The 18272-nt window shown below is 53.6% G+C and overlaps 2 protein-coding genes across 22 annotated transcripts in view; both read right to left on the bottom strand.

Moving 5' to 3' along the window:
- Positions 1-8625, bottom strand: part of camk2d1 (calcium/calmodulin-dependent protein kinase (CaM kinase) II delta 1) — a 72434-nt gene extending 63809 nt beyond the window's left edge. For 6 of the 21 annotated variants that reach the window (XM_018729672.2, XM_029254562.1, XM_018729720.2 and 3 more), the window contains exons 1-2: positions 7848-8623; positions 6749-6843 (exon numbers count right to left, since the gene is read on the bottom strand). In XM_018729672.2, coding sequence (XP_018585188.1) covers positions 6749-6843; positions 7848-7909 — 157 coding nt within the window. In that variant the 5' untranslated portion in view covers positions 7910-8623. Of the gene's footprint in view, positions 1-6748; positions 6844-7847 lie in introns of all 21 variants that reach the window. The other 15 variants (XM_018729772.2, XM_018729738.2, XM_018729663.2 and 12 more) reach the window with 5 other exon arrangements.
- A 3082-nt stretch (positions 8626-11707) lies between these two features.
- arsj (arylsulfatase family, member J) lies at positions 11708-16288 on the bottom strand. The gene is made up of 2 exons (XM_029254526.1): positions 15969-16288; positions 11708-13811 (listed from the first exon to the last, which is right to left on the bottom strand). Exons 1-2 carry the CDS (start codon positions 16262-16264, stop codon positions 12428-12430), a joined length of 1680 nt encoding a protein of 559 aa, XP_029110359.1. The 5' UTR covers positions 16265-16288; the 3' UTR covers positions 11708-12427.
- Between the last annotated feature and the right edge of the window lie 1984 nt (positions 16289-18272).

Raw genomic sequence — 18272 nt, 5'->3', positions numbered from 1 at the left:
GCAAGTGAATTTTACTGGTGATGAAAGGCAAGGATTTATCCATGCCGAATGAAGGGTTTTCTCGAATTGACGTGGAAGGCGGATTATCCAGCAAGCAAAAAAAAAAAAAAAAAAAACACGGGCTGCCACAAGAGATGTGGAATGTGGGCAATCGTGTAGAGGAGGCTGGTGGACGAAGCAACGGAGAGAGCGCGAACTTCCATGAAGATGAGGAACATGGCGCAGCAAGCAGAGACAAATGCCTTGAGCTACTGGAGAGATGGGGTGCATGAAGTACTGGCATGAACAAACAGAGCATCAGCTGGTCGAGAGAGAGGGAAGTGAACTTAGCGCAGATGGGGAAAGCTGCCTAATATGCAGACACGGAATGGTGAGCTGGCATGGAAGCGTGGATTCGGGCTGCCAAGCGCCGTATTAGCAGTGCAACGGGGAACCCCAGAGCACAGCGGGTCTCTGCCCTCGCCATCACGAAAAAACCGCATCGATTTCGATACGATCAACCGAGGAACAACGAGGACAACTTGTATTTGAGTTTTATAATGTCAAAAGTTTACAATGCAAAGATAGTTTTGAGCGTCATTTAAAACAACTTAACATGCTTTCTATGGCATTTTGCCTTTCGAATAACAGGCTGGGTGTTACCTTTTTCAAAGATTAGGCGTAATTAGCCAGGCCTGAAAGAAGATGATCACCATTCACTGTTTTACAGTTGCTTCATTTGTGTGTCTCTATATGTCTCCAGAGGGTGGGGTGACAAGGCACTGACATTGCAGACGCTGAGAGGCTAAAGACCTGACATGTATGATTCATTATAACGTGCGATTAGCACAAAGCCCGAGACGTCCTAACAAGACAATGCCTTTTTGCAATTAACTATTTTTAGTCTCCTCATGGCAGTATCTGTGGAGCAGCCTGCAGTAAACACATATCCAGCTGACAAGAGCCTCTGCCATGGCACCAGCGGAGCATCTCGCCAGCGCGAGGCCTGGCAACGCAGGCAGGGCCTTCTTAGTTGGGCAACCGCTCCAGACCCATGGCACCGGTATCTCAAAGAAGGCTTATAGAGTGACTGCAAACAAGAGGTGTTGTTCTCACTCGCAAAGGTATGTGGGCGTGGCTACAACTGGGATTGTGGGCGGGGCCACGAGCAGGACCATTGGCAGGGAACATGTTCAAAAGCAAGCTTCCGAAGCGGTGCGTGTGCCAATGTTGAACGAGTCCACTTCCTGCTCCCTCACAGCAGGCAGAACAGCAACATACATTATAATCACATGACCATTTTATGTGTGCCCTACACACAAAGAAATACACACCCAGGACAAGGGTAAAGTGGAGTTCAAGGCTTTGGCTTTACTCAAATCCATTCAGATTTACAGAAACATGGATATAAACAGGAAAAAAAATATCCAGAGGGAGAAAAAAAATTCCATCTGTTCTCTCCTGATGACACGTGGGTGATGACTCAACACTGGCCATGGGGTAGAGCCGTGCTAACACTCACACATGCAAACACACACGTGCGCAGTCACAACGGCTCATCCAACCATAAAATAAACCCCTGTATCAAATTCTTTGTATGAAAACAAAATGCTTGCACATTAAAGAAACTGATAAAACTGAAAGAGCACAACAGTAACGAAACATTACAGCCAAACTGAGTCCCTCCGAAGCGTGAAACCACTCCGACGGACGAAAAAGGGTGTGGAGAGTAATTAATATAAAGCCAGATAAGAGGACGTTGTGAGTATGACAGCATGGTAACTTTGGGTGCAGTTCATGGGACAGGACAAACACTGGAAAACCTAACTCCTGTCCCTGCTGGTCTCCCTTCCTTTAAATTCTGTCTGTCCAGCATACAGTCTCTTCTCTTTCAGCAAGCAATGTCACGAGAACTATCTGAAAATCATCCACTGAGCCCCTGACATTTTGACTCAGAGGCAAATCTGCTACTGGACTTATGGGATCTGGGAGCAAGTGATGGAATGCTTTATTTATCGTCAGATGTTGGGGGGAGGACTGGCCAAGCAGCACAAGGCCAGGCCGCAGGCAACTTCGTGATGTGACATCACCAGCCTCTAAGCTTCTGCTGTGGACCTCTAAGGGCAGCTGATGCAGATGATCCCATCTCTAAGCAAACTAAATCCCTCGCTGCAAAGGAGCTGCAAGTGACACATTTATGAATCTAACTCACCTTTGTGGCATGCCCTCAACCGAAGGAAGAGCACGTTGAGGCCACAGAACATTAAGCTTAGATTCTGAAACCGTGTCCCTCAAAGCCACAGCCTCATACTCGAGTGAGGGAGGAAACAGATTCCTCACAATCCTTGTTAAGTGGCACGGTGGCACAGCGAGTAGTGCTGGTGTCTCACAGAGCCCGGGTGGTGCGAGAGAATGTGCATTCGATCCCGGCTCAGTCGGTGTGGAGTTTGCATGTTCTCCCACAGTCCAAAGACATGCTATTCAGGTTCTCCCATAGTGTGTGAATGACAGAGAGAGAGAGAGAGAGCGTTCCACTGATGTATGGATGAGTGAACCATTGTAAGTAGTGTATCTAGCAGTGTAAGTCACTGCGGTGAATAAGGTGTGTGGGCTCATAACACTACATAAGAGTTCAGTGGAAGGCGCTTTGAAGAAAAGTGTCTGATAAATAAATAAATGTAAGTGCATCCAGAACACATCAGAAGTGAAGGATCAGCAACATTTCTGGGAACCAGGCAGTACTGCTATAAACAACTGTGCAAGAAGAGCTCGTACGACTCAACTTCCTAACTAACCAACAGCAACAGAGAAACAAAACTTCTGCTGAAGTGCAAGCGCAGCAGAAGCACCAAAATCCAGTTCAGGGTAACTCTCTTATGCCATATTTCACACCAAAGCAGACAGACCTGGTAAAAGAGCCAGAGTCATTCAGAGCCACCTCATTTTTGGTAGAGTCCATTCTCGCTAGAAAGCCAAGTCCTGAGAGACGTCCAGACGGCGTCTCTCATCCACAGAGATCTTTGCTTGTCAACACGCTAAAGAGCTTTGGGAAGACAGGGTCCCTTTGCGTCCATTCGTCTGGAAGACATTTCCTGTAAATCCACGAGAGCAGTGACATAAACACCAAGTGAAAAGCCTGCAGGGCCAAACACGTGACCAGGACCGGCTGTCAGCTCACGTGTGGGTTGGCGGTCCCAAACACAACTGCACTCCAGCGCAGTTCTTCCCATCAATGCCAATTCTACTCTCAGGTGCCAAGTGTCCTCCAGCTTGTCGAGGCAAGTCATGAAACGTGCACAGAAATCCCAGGAATGCTCCATTCAAAAACGACAAAGGAAAACTCTCAGCCTTACACTCCTCTTTCACAGGAGAAGGATCGAGTGAAGTTTTATGATGCAGAGAAAACTGCTATTTAGTGAACTACTGTATCTAGCAGTGTAACTGCACTTGGATGAAAGAGGTGTCATCTAAATACTAGGAAATGTTCATTGCGAGTCGCTCTGGAGAAAAGCTTCTGCTAAATAAACATAATCTAGCTTTCAAGCTCTGAGATGTGTTGCGTTGTTTCACTGCAATTCATAAATATGCATATTTAATCCTAACTCCTCCCAATTTAATCATGGCCAGTCGACCAATTCTCACGTGCACAATACAAGCCACCCGCTTCTTTTCACTTCACAAGCTGCAGGACACATGGGGCAACGCAATACACTTAAGGGAGAAGGCCATTTGTTCAATTCCACCTGCTGCCCTGTCGGTGCCTGGGTGACGGCAACTGTCACTTCGAGCAAGGAGGGTGAGAGAACTCTCGGAACACACGCATCGAGGGCCTTTACAATCGCCAGCAGAGCCCTCCCGGGTTCGTCGGTCTCTTCAGCCTATTAATCAATTACTCCAGACATCAGCGCTCCCAAGGACCTCAAACCACAGTGCTGTCACCTCCTCTGAGCCTGGGCATCAGCCAAGAGAGTTTCTCCTAATCAGACAAGCCTTTACTGGAAAGGTGCTGTGAATTCCTCGTACACATCCCATTGGATCCAGTTAAGCTTTCGTCCGAACGTTTCCCTACATTTCATCAAGAGTTACTTTCACACCCCATTTTTGTCCTGTTATTTGCCCTTCTCTCAGGGTGGTAAGACCTGCAAAAAGATGCAAGAAAGGCCACATTCTTGCAGAGAATACCTGTGAGCACCAGAAAATGGACAATTGGTAACGTAGCGGCTAGGGCTTCTGCCTTTGGACCCAAAGTTCGCAGGTTCGTTCTCCAGCTGTAGTACCCTTGAGCAAGGTACTTACCCTGAAATTGCTCCAGTAAAATTACCCAGCTGTATAAATGGGTCAGTAACTGTAAATAGATTAACCTTGTAAGACGCTTTGGAGAAAAGCATCAGCTGAATGAAAAATGTAAAAATCGGACAAGGGGCTGCATTTGTAGATCAAGTCTTTTATATCAATCCAGACGAATGCAAACACACAATACCAGTGATCTTCAAGGCCTGACCAGCGAAAGGACAAACACGATGAACCAGTAACAGCAAGCGGGACGGCTTGTTGAAAAGCGTCAGCTAAATGAATAAGCGAAAGGGAACCCCCATCCCCTCCCCTCCCCCCCCACCCTATTGACCGACAACTGGTTCCTCTTTTCATATGTGTCATCTTCTTCAAATTTCATTGTGACCTTTCTATTTGAGAGCTCTGCTTCACTGCTTCTTCAGCATACCAAGGGGTCATTGTCCTGCTCCTGTCCCAAGAGCATACAACAGATTTAGACTGCATTTAAAGAGCTAATTCCACTTTCTGAGACCCTGCCAAGCCTGCTTTCTCACTCCAATCTATTTCAGCCACTGGCAAATACCTACATGCACCGCAGCACCCAGTCTGAGGCTGAACCTCGAAATAGAAATGATAAGTCTATCCAAGAAATGTAGGCTACTCTGCAGATCTTCATTCATCATCTGTGGTGAAACGCAATGAAGCAAGAAAACCTTTAGTCAAAACAAAACAACTGGCAGAGACATCAATGGGGGGGGGGGGGGGTCATTCCTTCAAGATGGAACTTTGGAATCCACACATTTTCATGGTACAGCTTTCCTTAGGTTTTCCTGCACACACAGTCAAAAACATTCATTCCACATCCCTCGTGCTTATTCATTTACAGTATTCATATCATCTGAACATCACAACAGCTCTTCATGGTTCCATTCGATCAGATGAATGCCTCGTGTACAGAATTTCTCAGCTCCAGCAAAAACCATAACCTAAAATATTTATGGAGATGTAACTCTGGAGTTCATCTCCAACTGACGTGTTTTTACCTCTGCAATAGCCCTCTATAAGTGAACCCAAAACTCACTGACAAGACAGACAGATTTTTTCTTACGATAGGCAGCTGTGTTTCTGCGCTTTAAAAAAAATTATGAGCCATGAAGTGAGCTAAACAGATGGCATAAGCTAAACTTTGGGTAGAAACATCCAAGATGCCTAGCAGGTAATATTTTTGGCAGCCGATATCTATGCTCGATGTTTATGTCAGGGCCTCCGTTTATGGCGGCACAGCGAGCAGCGCTGCTATCTCACAACGCCTGGGTGGTGCGAGAGGACGTGTGTGTTCCACTGATGTATGGATGAGTGAGCCACTGTAAGTAGTGTATCTAGCAGTGTAAGTTACCCTGGTGAATAAGGTGCGTGGGCTGATAATACTACACAGAGTTCACTGGAAGTCACTTGGGAGAAAAGCATCTGCTAAGTGAATAAGTGTAATTAGAAGAAGCAGTGACTCTTCTCACCGATACTGCCATCATCTTGAATTTGGGACAAAGCGAATTCCACACATAACAGAAGACCTTTACGTGGCCTCCACTGAGTTGTAACACCTCAGCCTCACTGCAGTTTGGACAGGGACAATCGGGGTCACCTGTGCAGCTGGGCACACCAATGACGGGACAAGTTGGCTGGCGGGGGGGGGCCTTCCTAACAACACGCGCTCTCTCCGTGCCGCCGCATTCAGACACTCTACGTAGGTGCAAGTGAGCTGTACAGCTGCTGGAAACAAAACAGCTCCTCGCCCTGCAGCACACTGCAGTGGGTACCATAGTGCAGAAAGGCAGACTGGAGGCATCCAGCCAGTTCTACCACATGGATCCTTTAATAAGGGTGTGCCTTCACAAACGCAGTCTTTTTCACTCGTATCCTTCCACAAAAAACTGCATTATTCCTTATGTACAAGAAGATGTCCTAATGCTAATATAAATGATCCCCTCCCATGAGAAACTGCTGTACCATTCTTCAGCACGACAAGCAAAATGAATGAAATTTAACAAAACTGTCCAGAACTGTAAGCACTGCAGCCCTCAGGGCTTTAAGCGTTCAGCGAACGTGTCCCTGTCCCTTAACGTGGACCTCTACGCAGCAGCCAGCGCAACAACTATTTTATTGGGTGGAAACTCCCAAAACGAAGAGAAGGTTAAACTATTCCTGTACAAATGAGATTCTCAGATAGCACAGCACATGTTATTCAGAGGGTTTCTTCTTGGCACGAACATAGCGACGGATTGCCAAACCCGCTCGGCTCCAGGGACGAGAAGCCTGAGGTTAGAATGATGGAAAGAAAGAGTCACAATGGATTGCGAGGGGCCACTCCACCTTCGGGCTCTCTCGCTCAGCTCGGGGGTCGGCCGGGTACGTTCGAGGCTAAAACTGCGCCCGGGCACATTCGGGGGCCCTCTGTTGCGAAAGCACGACGAGAGGGGAGGGGGCTAAGGGTACGTACCCCTCGCCGAGAGCTTCTTGGTATTGATGATTTTGGCAGCGTACTCCTGTCCAGTGGAGATCTTCATGCACCTCCTCACCACGGAGAAGGCGCCCCTGTAAAGAGGACGGACAGAAAGACGGACTCAGAGCTCCGCTCAGCACACGCAGCTCACGCGCACCTGCGCCGCATAACTAAAACCCCCGTTGACTCGGCCTTTCGGAGACCGCTCGGAACAAATAAGACCGCGGTCAACGTTTATTTAAAGAGACCACGTTAAAGTCATGAAGCACATGTCATAAAGCTACAACAGGCACACGTCTAAATAAATGGATATGAAGCCATTTGGAGTAAAGAGGCACTGGGTGTGGCCCATAATGCGGACTACCCTAAAGACACATGCTGAAAAACAGCATGTACAGTGTATCCACAGTGCGTTGGCCTCACACAGCTCATGTCTTTTTTTTTTTTTTTAAGGTAAACAGCAGTCGTGAAGGACAGCTCTGAGGGCTCTTTCGCTCTGCGCTCAATAAAAGCAATGTTGTTGCATTGTGTGCTGGTGGAGCTCAACAGTCAAGGACCAGTGACAAGTTTATTAAAATAAAAAAAAAAAAAATAAAAAGATGTCAGGAGTCTCGGAGTCTTCTCGACAGTCTCTGCAGACAGCCAACACACACACACACACACACACACACACCCCTGGCCTGCGCCATGTGCCAGAGCGCTGCGCTCCACTCCAGCAGAGGGTCTCGGGGGAACGCTCCTCGAGCCACCTCCGCTCGCGCCAAACTGTCACCTGCCCGCACCTCGGGAGGGGGGGGTTGGTCGGGTCGGGTCGGGTCGGGTCGTATTTAGTTAATGTCCTATTTGAGCGCCAGGCTGTACACGCCGGGTTCACTGCTGGTCAATCGGCGGCGAACCTCACACAGCTTCTCTGCGACCACGAGGTTGTGGGATCGCTGCCCAAAGTGTCGGAGCAGCGGCGACAGTAAAAAGAGACACAAGGGAGGGCAGCAGGTGAAGAAGAAGAAGGGAGGGACGGACTGAAGAGAAGAGAAAAGGTGACAGACACACACACACACGACACAGACAGACAGACAGACACGCGCGCAGTCCTTACTTGCCCAGCTCCTCGTACAGCTGGTACTCGTCCGTGAACCTCGTACAGGTCGTGGTCGCCATGGCAGACAGGTGAGCGGAGGAAAAGTGTTTCAGGAAGACAGACGGTTTTGCAGTTGGGCGAGTCAGTCAGTCTCCCCTCCGGGGCGGCGCTTCTCCCCCCAGCGGACAATAAGCGCATAAACTCTGTCTGTGTGTGAGTGTGAGAGAGAGAGAGAGAGAGAGAGAGATGAGGGGAACAGAGCTCGGCCAGGAGTGGAGCGGCGCTCTCGCGGCTGACGCGCGGACTGAGCTCGCGCTGCTCCGCGAGGTGTCGACGGCCGCTGCTCTCTGTCTGAGCGAGCGAGCGAGCGAGCGAGCGCGCGCCCCTCTCGCGCTCCGCCGCAGCGCCCCCACGCGGCACGTCCCTCTCACTCGTTCTGCGAAACTCCGCAGCTCGTCACGTTCACCGCTAATAGTTCTGTTAATCGCGTGGAGCTTTTTGAAGGAAGTGGTTCGTCTGTCTGTTTCTTTGTAGTTTTTGACATTTTTTGCGCCACGAGTACATATAACGTGCTGTTCCTGTCACAGGTCGCCTTAGTGTTAAATTCGGGAAACGCGTCACGTCAGCGAAATGAATATATAAATCATGCTGTGTGTGAGAAACTAGTCTACAGGGGACTTCCTGTCAGAACGCAGAATAGTTGCTCGCTGTCGTGCGTCTTTCACAGAGGCTAAAACGTCGTGTCCTTTTCGGGCACAAACTGCTGCAGCCTCTCCAACTTACACCCCCCGCCGCATTTGGCTTGAGACAGTCCCGGCACGCATCGCGAGATCTCGCGCGGGAAGGGGAGGGGGAGCGAGTCAGTGGCGCTCGTCCTTGTGCTCGCGCTCGTGCCGTGCGTGTGTCAATCAGTCTGTCTCTCTGTCTCTGTTTCCCGCTGCTCGCATGTAGCCTACAAGTTGGATGCAGCGCGAACCGTTCAAACTTGGACCAAAGTGTTCCCTTCCTCATAACGTTTCCCTCCAGAATAGGCTCCAGGCCACCATGACCCAAGCTGGACAAGAAATTATTCGTGATGGATTAATTGATTAATCATTAATGTACCGAGTTTTATGGGCCGCTGTGGATCCCACGTGGACCTACTAGTTCGTGTCTGGAGTGCTGGGAAAAGTTTGGCCCGCAAAGGATCCCCACGTTCCTTTCTACGGTGCCTCAGATCGTGTAAATTGCTCACGTTTCAAGGATACTTTTTAAATAATAATGATATAATGAATGTATGTCACATTACAGGGGGGCGCAGCGGGTTTGACCGGGTCCTGCTCTCCGGTGGATCTGGGGTTCGAGTCCAGCTTGGGGTGTCTTGTGATGGACTGGCATCCCATCCTGAGTGTGTCCCCTCCCCCTCCGGCCTTTCGCCCTGTGTTGCCGGGTTAGGCTGTGGTTCATTGTGACCCCTCTCGGGACAAGCGGTTTCAGTGTGTGTGTGTGTGTGTGTGTGTGTGTGTGTGAGTGAGTGAGTGTGTGAGTGTGTGTGCGTGTTCCACAGTTCACAGACCTGCCTGCTGCTCCCTTCCACATCAACTCTGTTGCTTTGGGGAGGAGAAACGATCAGAACGGGCTCCATTGTTCACCTCGCCTGTGAGCTGCTGTGAACTTCTAACATCTCGTCCAGCTTTGACGTGTTCGCCTCCATATGGGTCGCGTTTGCTGCACGTGCTTCCTGAGACGTACCGGAGGCGTGGTGGACAACGCAGGCCGAACTCATTGAGGACGGAGCTCTGACCCCAAAGCCCAGGGTCCTGCACCATGTGGACCACAAGAGATGTGCGACCCTAAGCCCTAACCCATAAACCCTGTGGGAGAACTCAGACTCACCACTCGTCACCGTGTGTCAGATTACTGTATTAAAGTAGGACCCTGTCCTCTCAGCTCACACTTTTACCGCGCTCTCCAGACTCTGCTGTGTGGTTTTACACTCTCAACTTTGCCGCATGATTGTTCGGACAAAGTGCTCTTTGTAACCGACACCTCCGTCACTGCCGCTGTACTCTGCTTTAAGTGACACTTTTGCTGCTGCCTTTATGATTTAGTTGCAATTATTTAAAGTCTCTGCCCTTTTCATGTGGTTCTTCCATTGCTTTTGTCGGGTAAATGTCGACAATAAACGAATGTAACACTTTTGATGTTTTAATGTCCTCACTCTGCCCTCTAGTGGGAACATTTATCACTATAATTCTACTCTGTTCTTAATGTCTTACTTCATTTATAACAGACTTCTCCAAAGCGATTCCCAAGGAACTCTACATAGTGTTACCAGCCCACACACCTTATTCACCACGGTGACTTACACTGCTAGATACACTACTTACAATGGGTCACTCATCCATACATCAGCGGAACACACTCTCTCTCTCTGTCACTCACACGCTATGGGGGAACCTGAACAGCATGTCTTTGGACTGTGGGAGGAAACCAGAGCACCCGGAGGAAATGCACACAGACTGAGCAGGGATCGAACCCGTGTCCTGTGAGACAGCAGCACTACTCGCTGTGCTACCGTGCCACCATTGTCATAATCATGAAAGCACTCAGTCACTCATCAATCACTCTCTTGCCACTGACATTTTATAACTGCTTGTTCTGATGAGGGTCACAGTGGTCTGGAGTCTATCCCCGGATCAATGGGTGCAAGGCTGGGTGGGAGGGGGGGGTCACACCCTGGAAAGGGCACCAGTCTTTAAGGGCTCAGGGTGGTGATGTAACAACCTAGTGTATGAGGAACAATTATTCAGAATGATGAAGAGCACATGTTGGAGCACAGACTGTGTCCACACAGCCGTGCAGGATGGGGGAAACCCTGCAGTCCAGCACGCGGGTCTGTGATACACCTGAACCCGGAGCTGGATCTGGAGCTCAAAGCCATGTCCTCCGGGCCCACACGCTCTGACCACTACGCCCCCTGCAGGCCGCCCACCATTTCTCCACGAAAGAGGCGAAGCTGCCACCTGCTCCGCTTCCTGTCCAACAGCGTCCGGCGCCAGCGCCTGGAGGACGGACATGGAAAGTTCCCAGTGAGCTCATGCAACAGGTGGGCGGCGGCTCCAGCCTCCCTTTCGGGGGGGTCACACTGCAGTGGAGCGACGGGTGGTGCTGCAGGAGAAGTTCAGCGGTGCTGCGGCTGCGGGTTCGAAAGGAGAGAAGGGGGAGGGGCAGCGTTTCATGAGACAAAAGGGCACTGCAATGTGTGAGTCAAAGTGATGGACAGCGCTGGAGAACATGTGGACACTTCTCAGTCCTGCCTCATAACACACACACACACGCACTTCTGATACCTCCACAAGGGGACTTAAGCTTCTATCTCATGTCTCATGGCCCAGATTCATGGGCTCGGCAGCAGGAGCAGCTGCAGGAGCAGAGCGGTGTGTGTCGCTCTTTCTGTGTGTTTCCTTGACATTGTGTGCAGTTTGTGTGTTACTAACTGCTGCCCCTGGCAGGAGAGAAGTGTGTGTGTGTGTGTGTGTGTGTGTGTGTGTGTGTGAGCTCTTCTCTGTGGAATGCCCACGCTGTGCCAAGGAACCTGGAATGCTCTGTGTGTGTGTGTGTGTGCGCGCGTGTGTGTGCGTGTGGTGTCAGTCCCTGTCAGACAGAAGATTAAGCTCCCAGAACAACACACCACACACTGCAAACACTGAGGTCTCAGCAACAGCTGCAAGTAATTTATGTCGGCGACGAGATACACCATCTTTACCGCACACAGAGTAAAATGAGTTCCTCCCCCTCTTCTTTCACACAGACAGAGGATCCAGTGTGTGTTCTGTGTTTCCCCCACAGCCAACAGTGCAGCTTCGCACCGGCGACCGTGGGGTCACCATGTCGGGGGTGGGGGGTGTGAGGACACACAGGAAGTGCACTTTGAGTCACAGGTTTGCTCACTGTACTGGGGACTCGTGAGTCTGAGAGAGTTTACACTTTAATTCGCTTATCTCACACTTCTCCCCAAAGTCACACTCGGCGTTCAGTCCGTTACACTCATTTACCCATTCGTTACAGCGATTTACCATCATTACTCTCCGGACCACTAAGCCGAGGTCCAGCGACAGTGTCAGCATCCCGTGTGTGTGTCTTTGTGACTGTCTGTGTGTATCTGTGTGTGTCCCTACTATGAGCCCCCCCCGGGCCCCCCGAGCTTTACAACATTTTCCACCGACAGAGGGACTTGTGGGCGCGGCCCGTGAGGAAGGGATGCTGCTCCGTGTGTTGTGTGCATTGTGTGCGTTGTGCTCTCATAAAAAGGCTGCTTGTCCCTCATGTGAGCTCAGTGGAGACGCCCTTCAGCGCCGCTCCTCCCTCTGCTCTCTGTCGTCTCCAAAGGTGTTTTTTTTACGCACCGTCCACAAAAGTGAGACCTTAGGCTCATCAGTCCAAGTAGTCAACAGTGTGACGTAGATGAGCATGCGGTAAAATACCACACAAAGTACTAACAAGTGATAGTGTGTGTGAGTGTGTGAGTGTGAGTGAGTGCATCAAACCCATGTCCAGCCATCTTTGCGGTCCAAGGAGAGCGCCGGCGGTCAGCAGGACCGCTCCCGGTCGCATCGCTAACGACTCCTCAGCTCGAGCTCGTGTTTCTTCTTGGCCTCCTTCGTCGGCTGCTTCCGGAGCAGCCGGCCGGGCAGCAGGTTGCTGCGGCGGTGCTCGCCCTCCCCCTCCTCGTACCAGGGACCCCAGACGCCTCCGCGCAGCTGCGGGTCGGAGCGCGAGTCCTTGGCCGGGTAGCGGACGGGCACCGCGGTCCCGTTGAAGCGGGCGAGGCGCAGCAGTAGCCGCCGAACCACGTGGGGATAGCGGCGCGACAGGTCCTCGCGCTCGTACGGGTCGGCCGCCACGTTGAAGAGCCACACGGACTTGGCGCGCTCCCAGCGCACGCGCTCCCCGTGCCAGTTGCGAACCGGCAACGGCGGGGCGAAGGTCTGCGGCGGAACCCAGTCGCCGCACCCGGGGATCCCCGTGAGGAGCTTCCAGGGCCCGACGCGCAGCGCCGCCTGCACCGCCGTGTCCCACACGCCGAGACCCGCCTCCCGCGAGCCGCTCTTGGCCTTGATGTAGACCGGGTCGATGTTGTGCAGGATGTGGCGGCGCGGGGACGGCCGGCCCTCGCTCACCGCCTCCCACACGTCGTAGCCGTCCAGGTCGAGGTCCTCCTCGAGCACGCCGCCCGCCAGCGCCACCAGCGTCGGGTACCAGTCGGTGATGTGCACGAGCCCCCGGCACCGCGTGCCCTTCTTCAGCAGCAGGGGGCTGTGCACGAAACCCACGGCGCGCACGCCGCCCTCCCAGTACGTGCCCTTCGCGCCCCGCAGCGGCCAGTTGCTGCCGCCGGCTGCCGGCTGCCCGCCGTTGTCCGACGAGTAGACGAGCACGCTGTTGTCATAGTAACCGTAGCGCTTGAGCGCCAGCGTCACGTTGTGCACGGCCTCGTCCAGGCAGGACACCATGGCGGCGTACTGGCGCCGGTGCGGATTGGGGATGGAGCCGTAGCGCTCCAGGTAGCGGCGCGGCACCTGCAGCGGCGAGTGCACCGCCTGGTAGGCCAGGTAGAGGAAGAGGGGCCGCCGGGGGTCGTGCGCCGCCAGGATCTCCACGGCCTTCTGCGTGTACATGTGTGTGGAGTAGAGGCCGCGGTCCTGCTCCCAGGCGGCCGCCTCGCCGTCGTGGAGGTCGTAGCCGCACGCGCCGCGGCTGTCGCACTTGTAGTGGCTGTAGTAGTCGCCGCTCCCCAGCAGGGAGCCGAAGAAGGTGTCGAACCCGCGCCGCGTGGGCATGCAGCTGCGCTTGTAGAAGCCCAGGTGCCACTTGCCCACCATGTGCGTGGCGTAGCCGGCGTTCCGCAGCTTCTGCGGCAGCGTCACGCTCTCCGGGGGCAGGCAGTTGGGCTGAGTGGGCTGGATGATGGAGTGCTGGAGGCCGGTGTGGATCTGGTACCTGGGGGAGAGGCGACACGGGAAAAACACGCAAACGTTTGGTTGACGGCGCCTCGCGTCAGCGCGGGGCAGCGCCGAGAAAATGCGCCGCGGTAACCTCGGGGGGTCCGGTGAGACTGCAGTTCGAGGGTCGCTACAGGACACCGGGTCTATGGGAGGTGAACAAGAGTACGCCGGGTCTCTGCGGGCTCCCGCAAACACGGCGGGTACATATTGCCCCACGTTCTACCCCGTGTAATACCCCTTGTAATACTCCACGTATTAGCACATATAACAACGTCGAAGAAAACTTCGGTTGAGAGCCAAAGCGAAGTGTCACGAAGAGAAAAGACCCTCCGATGCAGCGGCTTCTCAGCTCTTCGGGATGAAGGAACCAAGCAGATACGTAGAAAAACACCGGTGATCGTATTTACTTCTCCTTAGAGCAAAACTAATGCTGCGGAATTGGCTGGTCGCGATCGGACGAGTCTTTCAACGACTGACCGTTACCGAACGTACGAGCGAAGAGCTCAGCACAAGGAAACGCGGTGCAGCGTCAGTCTGTAGAGGAGTTCGGCCTCTGAGCGTTCCTCTGTCCTGAAGATCACAGCGCTCGCTCTTCCGTGACAAGGAGCCTTTCAAAGGTCCAAGCGGCGGGTATAACCGTATATAACTATTGAGGAGGCTATATAACTGTGTGTATAACTGTAGAGCAGACTGTATAGCCGTGTACATAACTGCAGGCTGTACGCTTCACTTGAGAATTTGCCTGCCTTTGCCGCGGAGGTTCGAGCGAGCCTAAACGCGCCATGTGAGAAAGCGTACGTTTAATACTCGATATACTGTATTCGACTGCGCCGAGACGGCACGGTTATTACAGAAAAGAAAGGCTTCCCACCGGTTCGCCGTGGTAAAGCGTGAGCCGGTGGAGCTCCGCGTGTTACGAACAGCTGAGCACGCGAGCACTTGTTTATTTGTCCCGAGCCTCCGATTAATAGCAGACGGCGGGTCCGATAGCCGGTTTACGTGGCCGTTTGACCGTGACAACCGTACGTAGTAAAAGCAAACCACAACTTCTGAACCAGAAGTGCATACGGATGCATTGGAGCGAAAAAGTATTTGCGCCCCACCTATCATTGTACATTTTACTGTGTTCCACACCACCGGTGTCGGTGCGTTTCTCAGGCTCCATCCGTACACGCACCAGCAGACGTGACGAGAAAATGTGATCAAATTCAACAACCACAAGGTGCAAAAACAGAGAATGTTGGACGGGGGAATATACTGCACGTGCTTCACAGGCAACATAATTTTGTAAAAGCAGTTTGTGGTATTACTACATTTTTACAGCGCCTGCTCTGAAAGAGGCCACATGAGATGAGTGACACTTTGTCTCCTACTAGTGGCTCTGCTTTAATGGCCCTTTTCCTTTCCAGCCCCGTTGAGCTGAATCGAGGTCGATGTTGTCAGTCACACACACACACACACACACACACACACACACACACACACACACACACACACACACAACCTCGCTGGCTCGCCGATCTCGTACGACGCCGGCCCGAGGAATCGCCCTCTGAGACGCAACACGTGTGTAAACACTTTCTGTGGGCACCGCACTGCGTCTGGGTGTGGGCTTAACACTGGGCTTGGTGTTGCCTCTGGGTCGAGAACCCCGCTGTGTCTGAGAGCGGAGAGTAACGGTGACGCCCAGAACAACGAGTTTCTACACCGGGGAGCAGAGAAACATCTAGAAATCATGACCAGTCCAGTCGCCCTGATGCGGGAGAGTCACTTCTGCTCTTCAGAGAAACATCCTGTGGATTTAGGAAATCACTCCTGTGCCATCCTGGTTACCCCTGGTTACCCCTAGTTACTCCTGGTCACCTACTCCTGGTCACTCCTACTTACTCCCGGCTGGAGCTCTTTCGCTTATTTTCTCGGAGAGGTGCCGGGAGACGGGTCCGAAAGGACGCGAGGCCCGGCGGGGAAACATCGCCTCGCTCAGTTTTCTCGCGCTCGCCCACGAACTCGTCTCGGCCCACCTCTAAGTTACCCGTGGCGCGCAGCAACGCCATTGGTGCCGCCCAGCGCACGGGGGCCCTCGGAGCTCTTCCCGAAGGACCCGCTGCGTCCGCTCCGCAAAGCGCGCCCCCTGGCGGCCGCGCGCACCCACCGTCCGGTCATCAGTTGGCTCCGCGACGGGCTGCACATGGGCTGCACGTAGTAGTTCTCCAGCTTCACTCCGTCGGCCGCGAGCCGGTCCAGGGTCGGGGTGTGGATCTCGGAGCCGTGGTAGCCCACGTCCCGGAAGCCCTGGTCATCGGCCAGAACGAAGACGATGTGCGGCTGCTGCGAGGCGGGCTCTCCGAGCGCGTTCTCGGCCGGCGCGCGCTCGCCGCGCGGGATGGTGGAGCCGCACGCCACCGCGAGGAAGAGCGACGAGCTCGCGAGGAGACGCGCGGCCAGCATGGCCACGGGCGGTCGGGGGGAGATCGGACAGCAGGAGGTCCTGGGTTCGAATCCCACCTCACGCTCCAGCAGCAGCGGCAGCAGCAGCAGCAGCAGCAGCCTCGCCCGCGGTACAGTAAAAATTACCCTGCTGCTCAAAGGGGTAAATCGGTGTGAAGTTCCTTATCTGACACGGCGAGTCAAGTGAGTGAAATGAAGGTCCGCGCGACGCCTCTTGATCATCTGTCCGCAGCTGCCAGCTGGCGGCTCGCGCTCGCGCCCGCGCCCGCGCCGCTCGAGCGGAACCAAGCAAACGCGCGAACTCCTCGCCTTCAGGACACTTAGGTCCCGTCCGTAGGCACGTGGAGGAGCTCCTGCGTCGGTCGGGCTCGTTTCTGCTCGAACATGTCATCTGGGCTCTGAGCGAACCCAGCACCTACCGGCTACGGATCGCTCTTCCTCGGACTGTGTGTTCTGCGGACCTGCTCGCGATCGGGACACAACGCGTCTCCATCCTGCGCCCGATCTTCGCGCTCTCCTTCGGGGCACTGGGTCGCGAGCCGAGCCGAGCCGAGTCGGTGCCTCCCCCCTGCGGGCTGTCCTCACGGTCGCCGGTCATCTGAAGGTCTTGGGTTCGAATCCCGCTACTGCTGTGGTATTCCAGATCCACGTGCTTACTCTGAGTCAGTGCAGTACCAGTATAGGAAGATTACCCTGCTGCTGTCTATAAGGTAAAAACAGTGGTAACGAGGATTCACGGATAATAATAATCATCATAATAATAATGTGGGCTGTGAGCCCCTGTCTCTCACTGGGCTCCTCCGCAGCTCTTTATATTGTAGCGTCCCTCCATAGAGCTACTAGAAACAGGCTCAACAGGCGGGGTAAAAGGAACGTGCTCTTTATTGAAACTGTACATGTCCCCAACAGCAGTCTTAACAAAGACGCTTCAGACAGTACAAGACACAGAACACCTCAAAATCCCCCTGGGTCACTCCCAGCCCCCCTGCTGCACCCTATGGTTAAGGGGTTCCCCCCCGGGACTCCCCAGAATCCCACTCTCAAACACTGAACATAAATAGAACAACAACCAATCAGAAACCACACACAACTATGTACACACACATAAACACTAATGCCAACTATTTACATTTACTCCCCTCAGTGATGTTACATTGCCCCCCCTTTAGCAGTCGGCCGTCCCGGCGACTGTCGACCCCGAAAGCACAAAGTCCCTGAGGTGCAGAGGCAACCGGCGCACCCTCCTGGGTCTGTGCGGGGACGGTGAGCCCGCTGGACCTGGTGGACTCTCTCCGGGAGGCCCCGGTGCAGGTTCCTTGGGATGGTAGGGGGCGAGTCTGTCACGGTGTAGAACCACCGGCCGACGCCCTGGCCCCATCCGCACCCTGTAGACGACATCCGACAGCCGACCCAAAATCACGCAGGGACCCACCCAGCTGTCTGTGAGCTTAGGGCAGAGCCCGCGTTTCCTCCGGGGATTGTATACCCACACTCGGTCTCCTGGGGCCAGAGGGCACCCGCGACACTGCGTGTCGTATGCGCGCTTCTGCCGCCCGCCGGCCTCCGTCAGATGGCGCCTGGCAAAAGCGTGCGCGGACTCCAAACGTCGCCGCAGTTGCCGAAGGTACTCCGGACCCACTTCACCCCCCACATCGGGCTCCGGCGGGCTGCTGAAAGCCAAGTCCACCGGAGTCCTCAGCTCGCGTCCGAACATGAGCAGGGCAGGGGTGCAGCCGGTGGACTCCTGGACAGCAGAGCGGCACGCCCACAGGACCAGGGGCAGGTGTCTGTCCCAGTCGCGCTGATGTCGGGAGGTAAGCACAGAGAGCTGCGTGGTGAGTGTCCGGTTGAAACGCTCCACCAGCCCGTCGCTCTGTGGATGAAGGGGCGTGGTGCGCGTCTTCCGCACCCCCAGCCGGTCGCATACCTCTTTCATAACTTGTGACTCAAAGTTCCTGCCCTGGTCACTGTGCAGGTTCTCTGGCGCCCCAAAACGGCAGAACATCTC

This window comes from Scleropages formosus, chromosome 1 (assembly GCF_900964775.1).
Source record: "Scleropages formosus chromosome 1, fSclFor1.1, whole genome shotgun sequence".
Classification (NCBI taxonomy): Eukaryota; Metazoa; Chordata; class Actinopteri; order Osteoglossiformes; family Osteoglossidae; genus Scleropages; species Scleropages formosus.
This window is presented reverse-complemented; position numbering and strand designations above follow the sequence as displayed.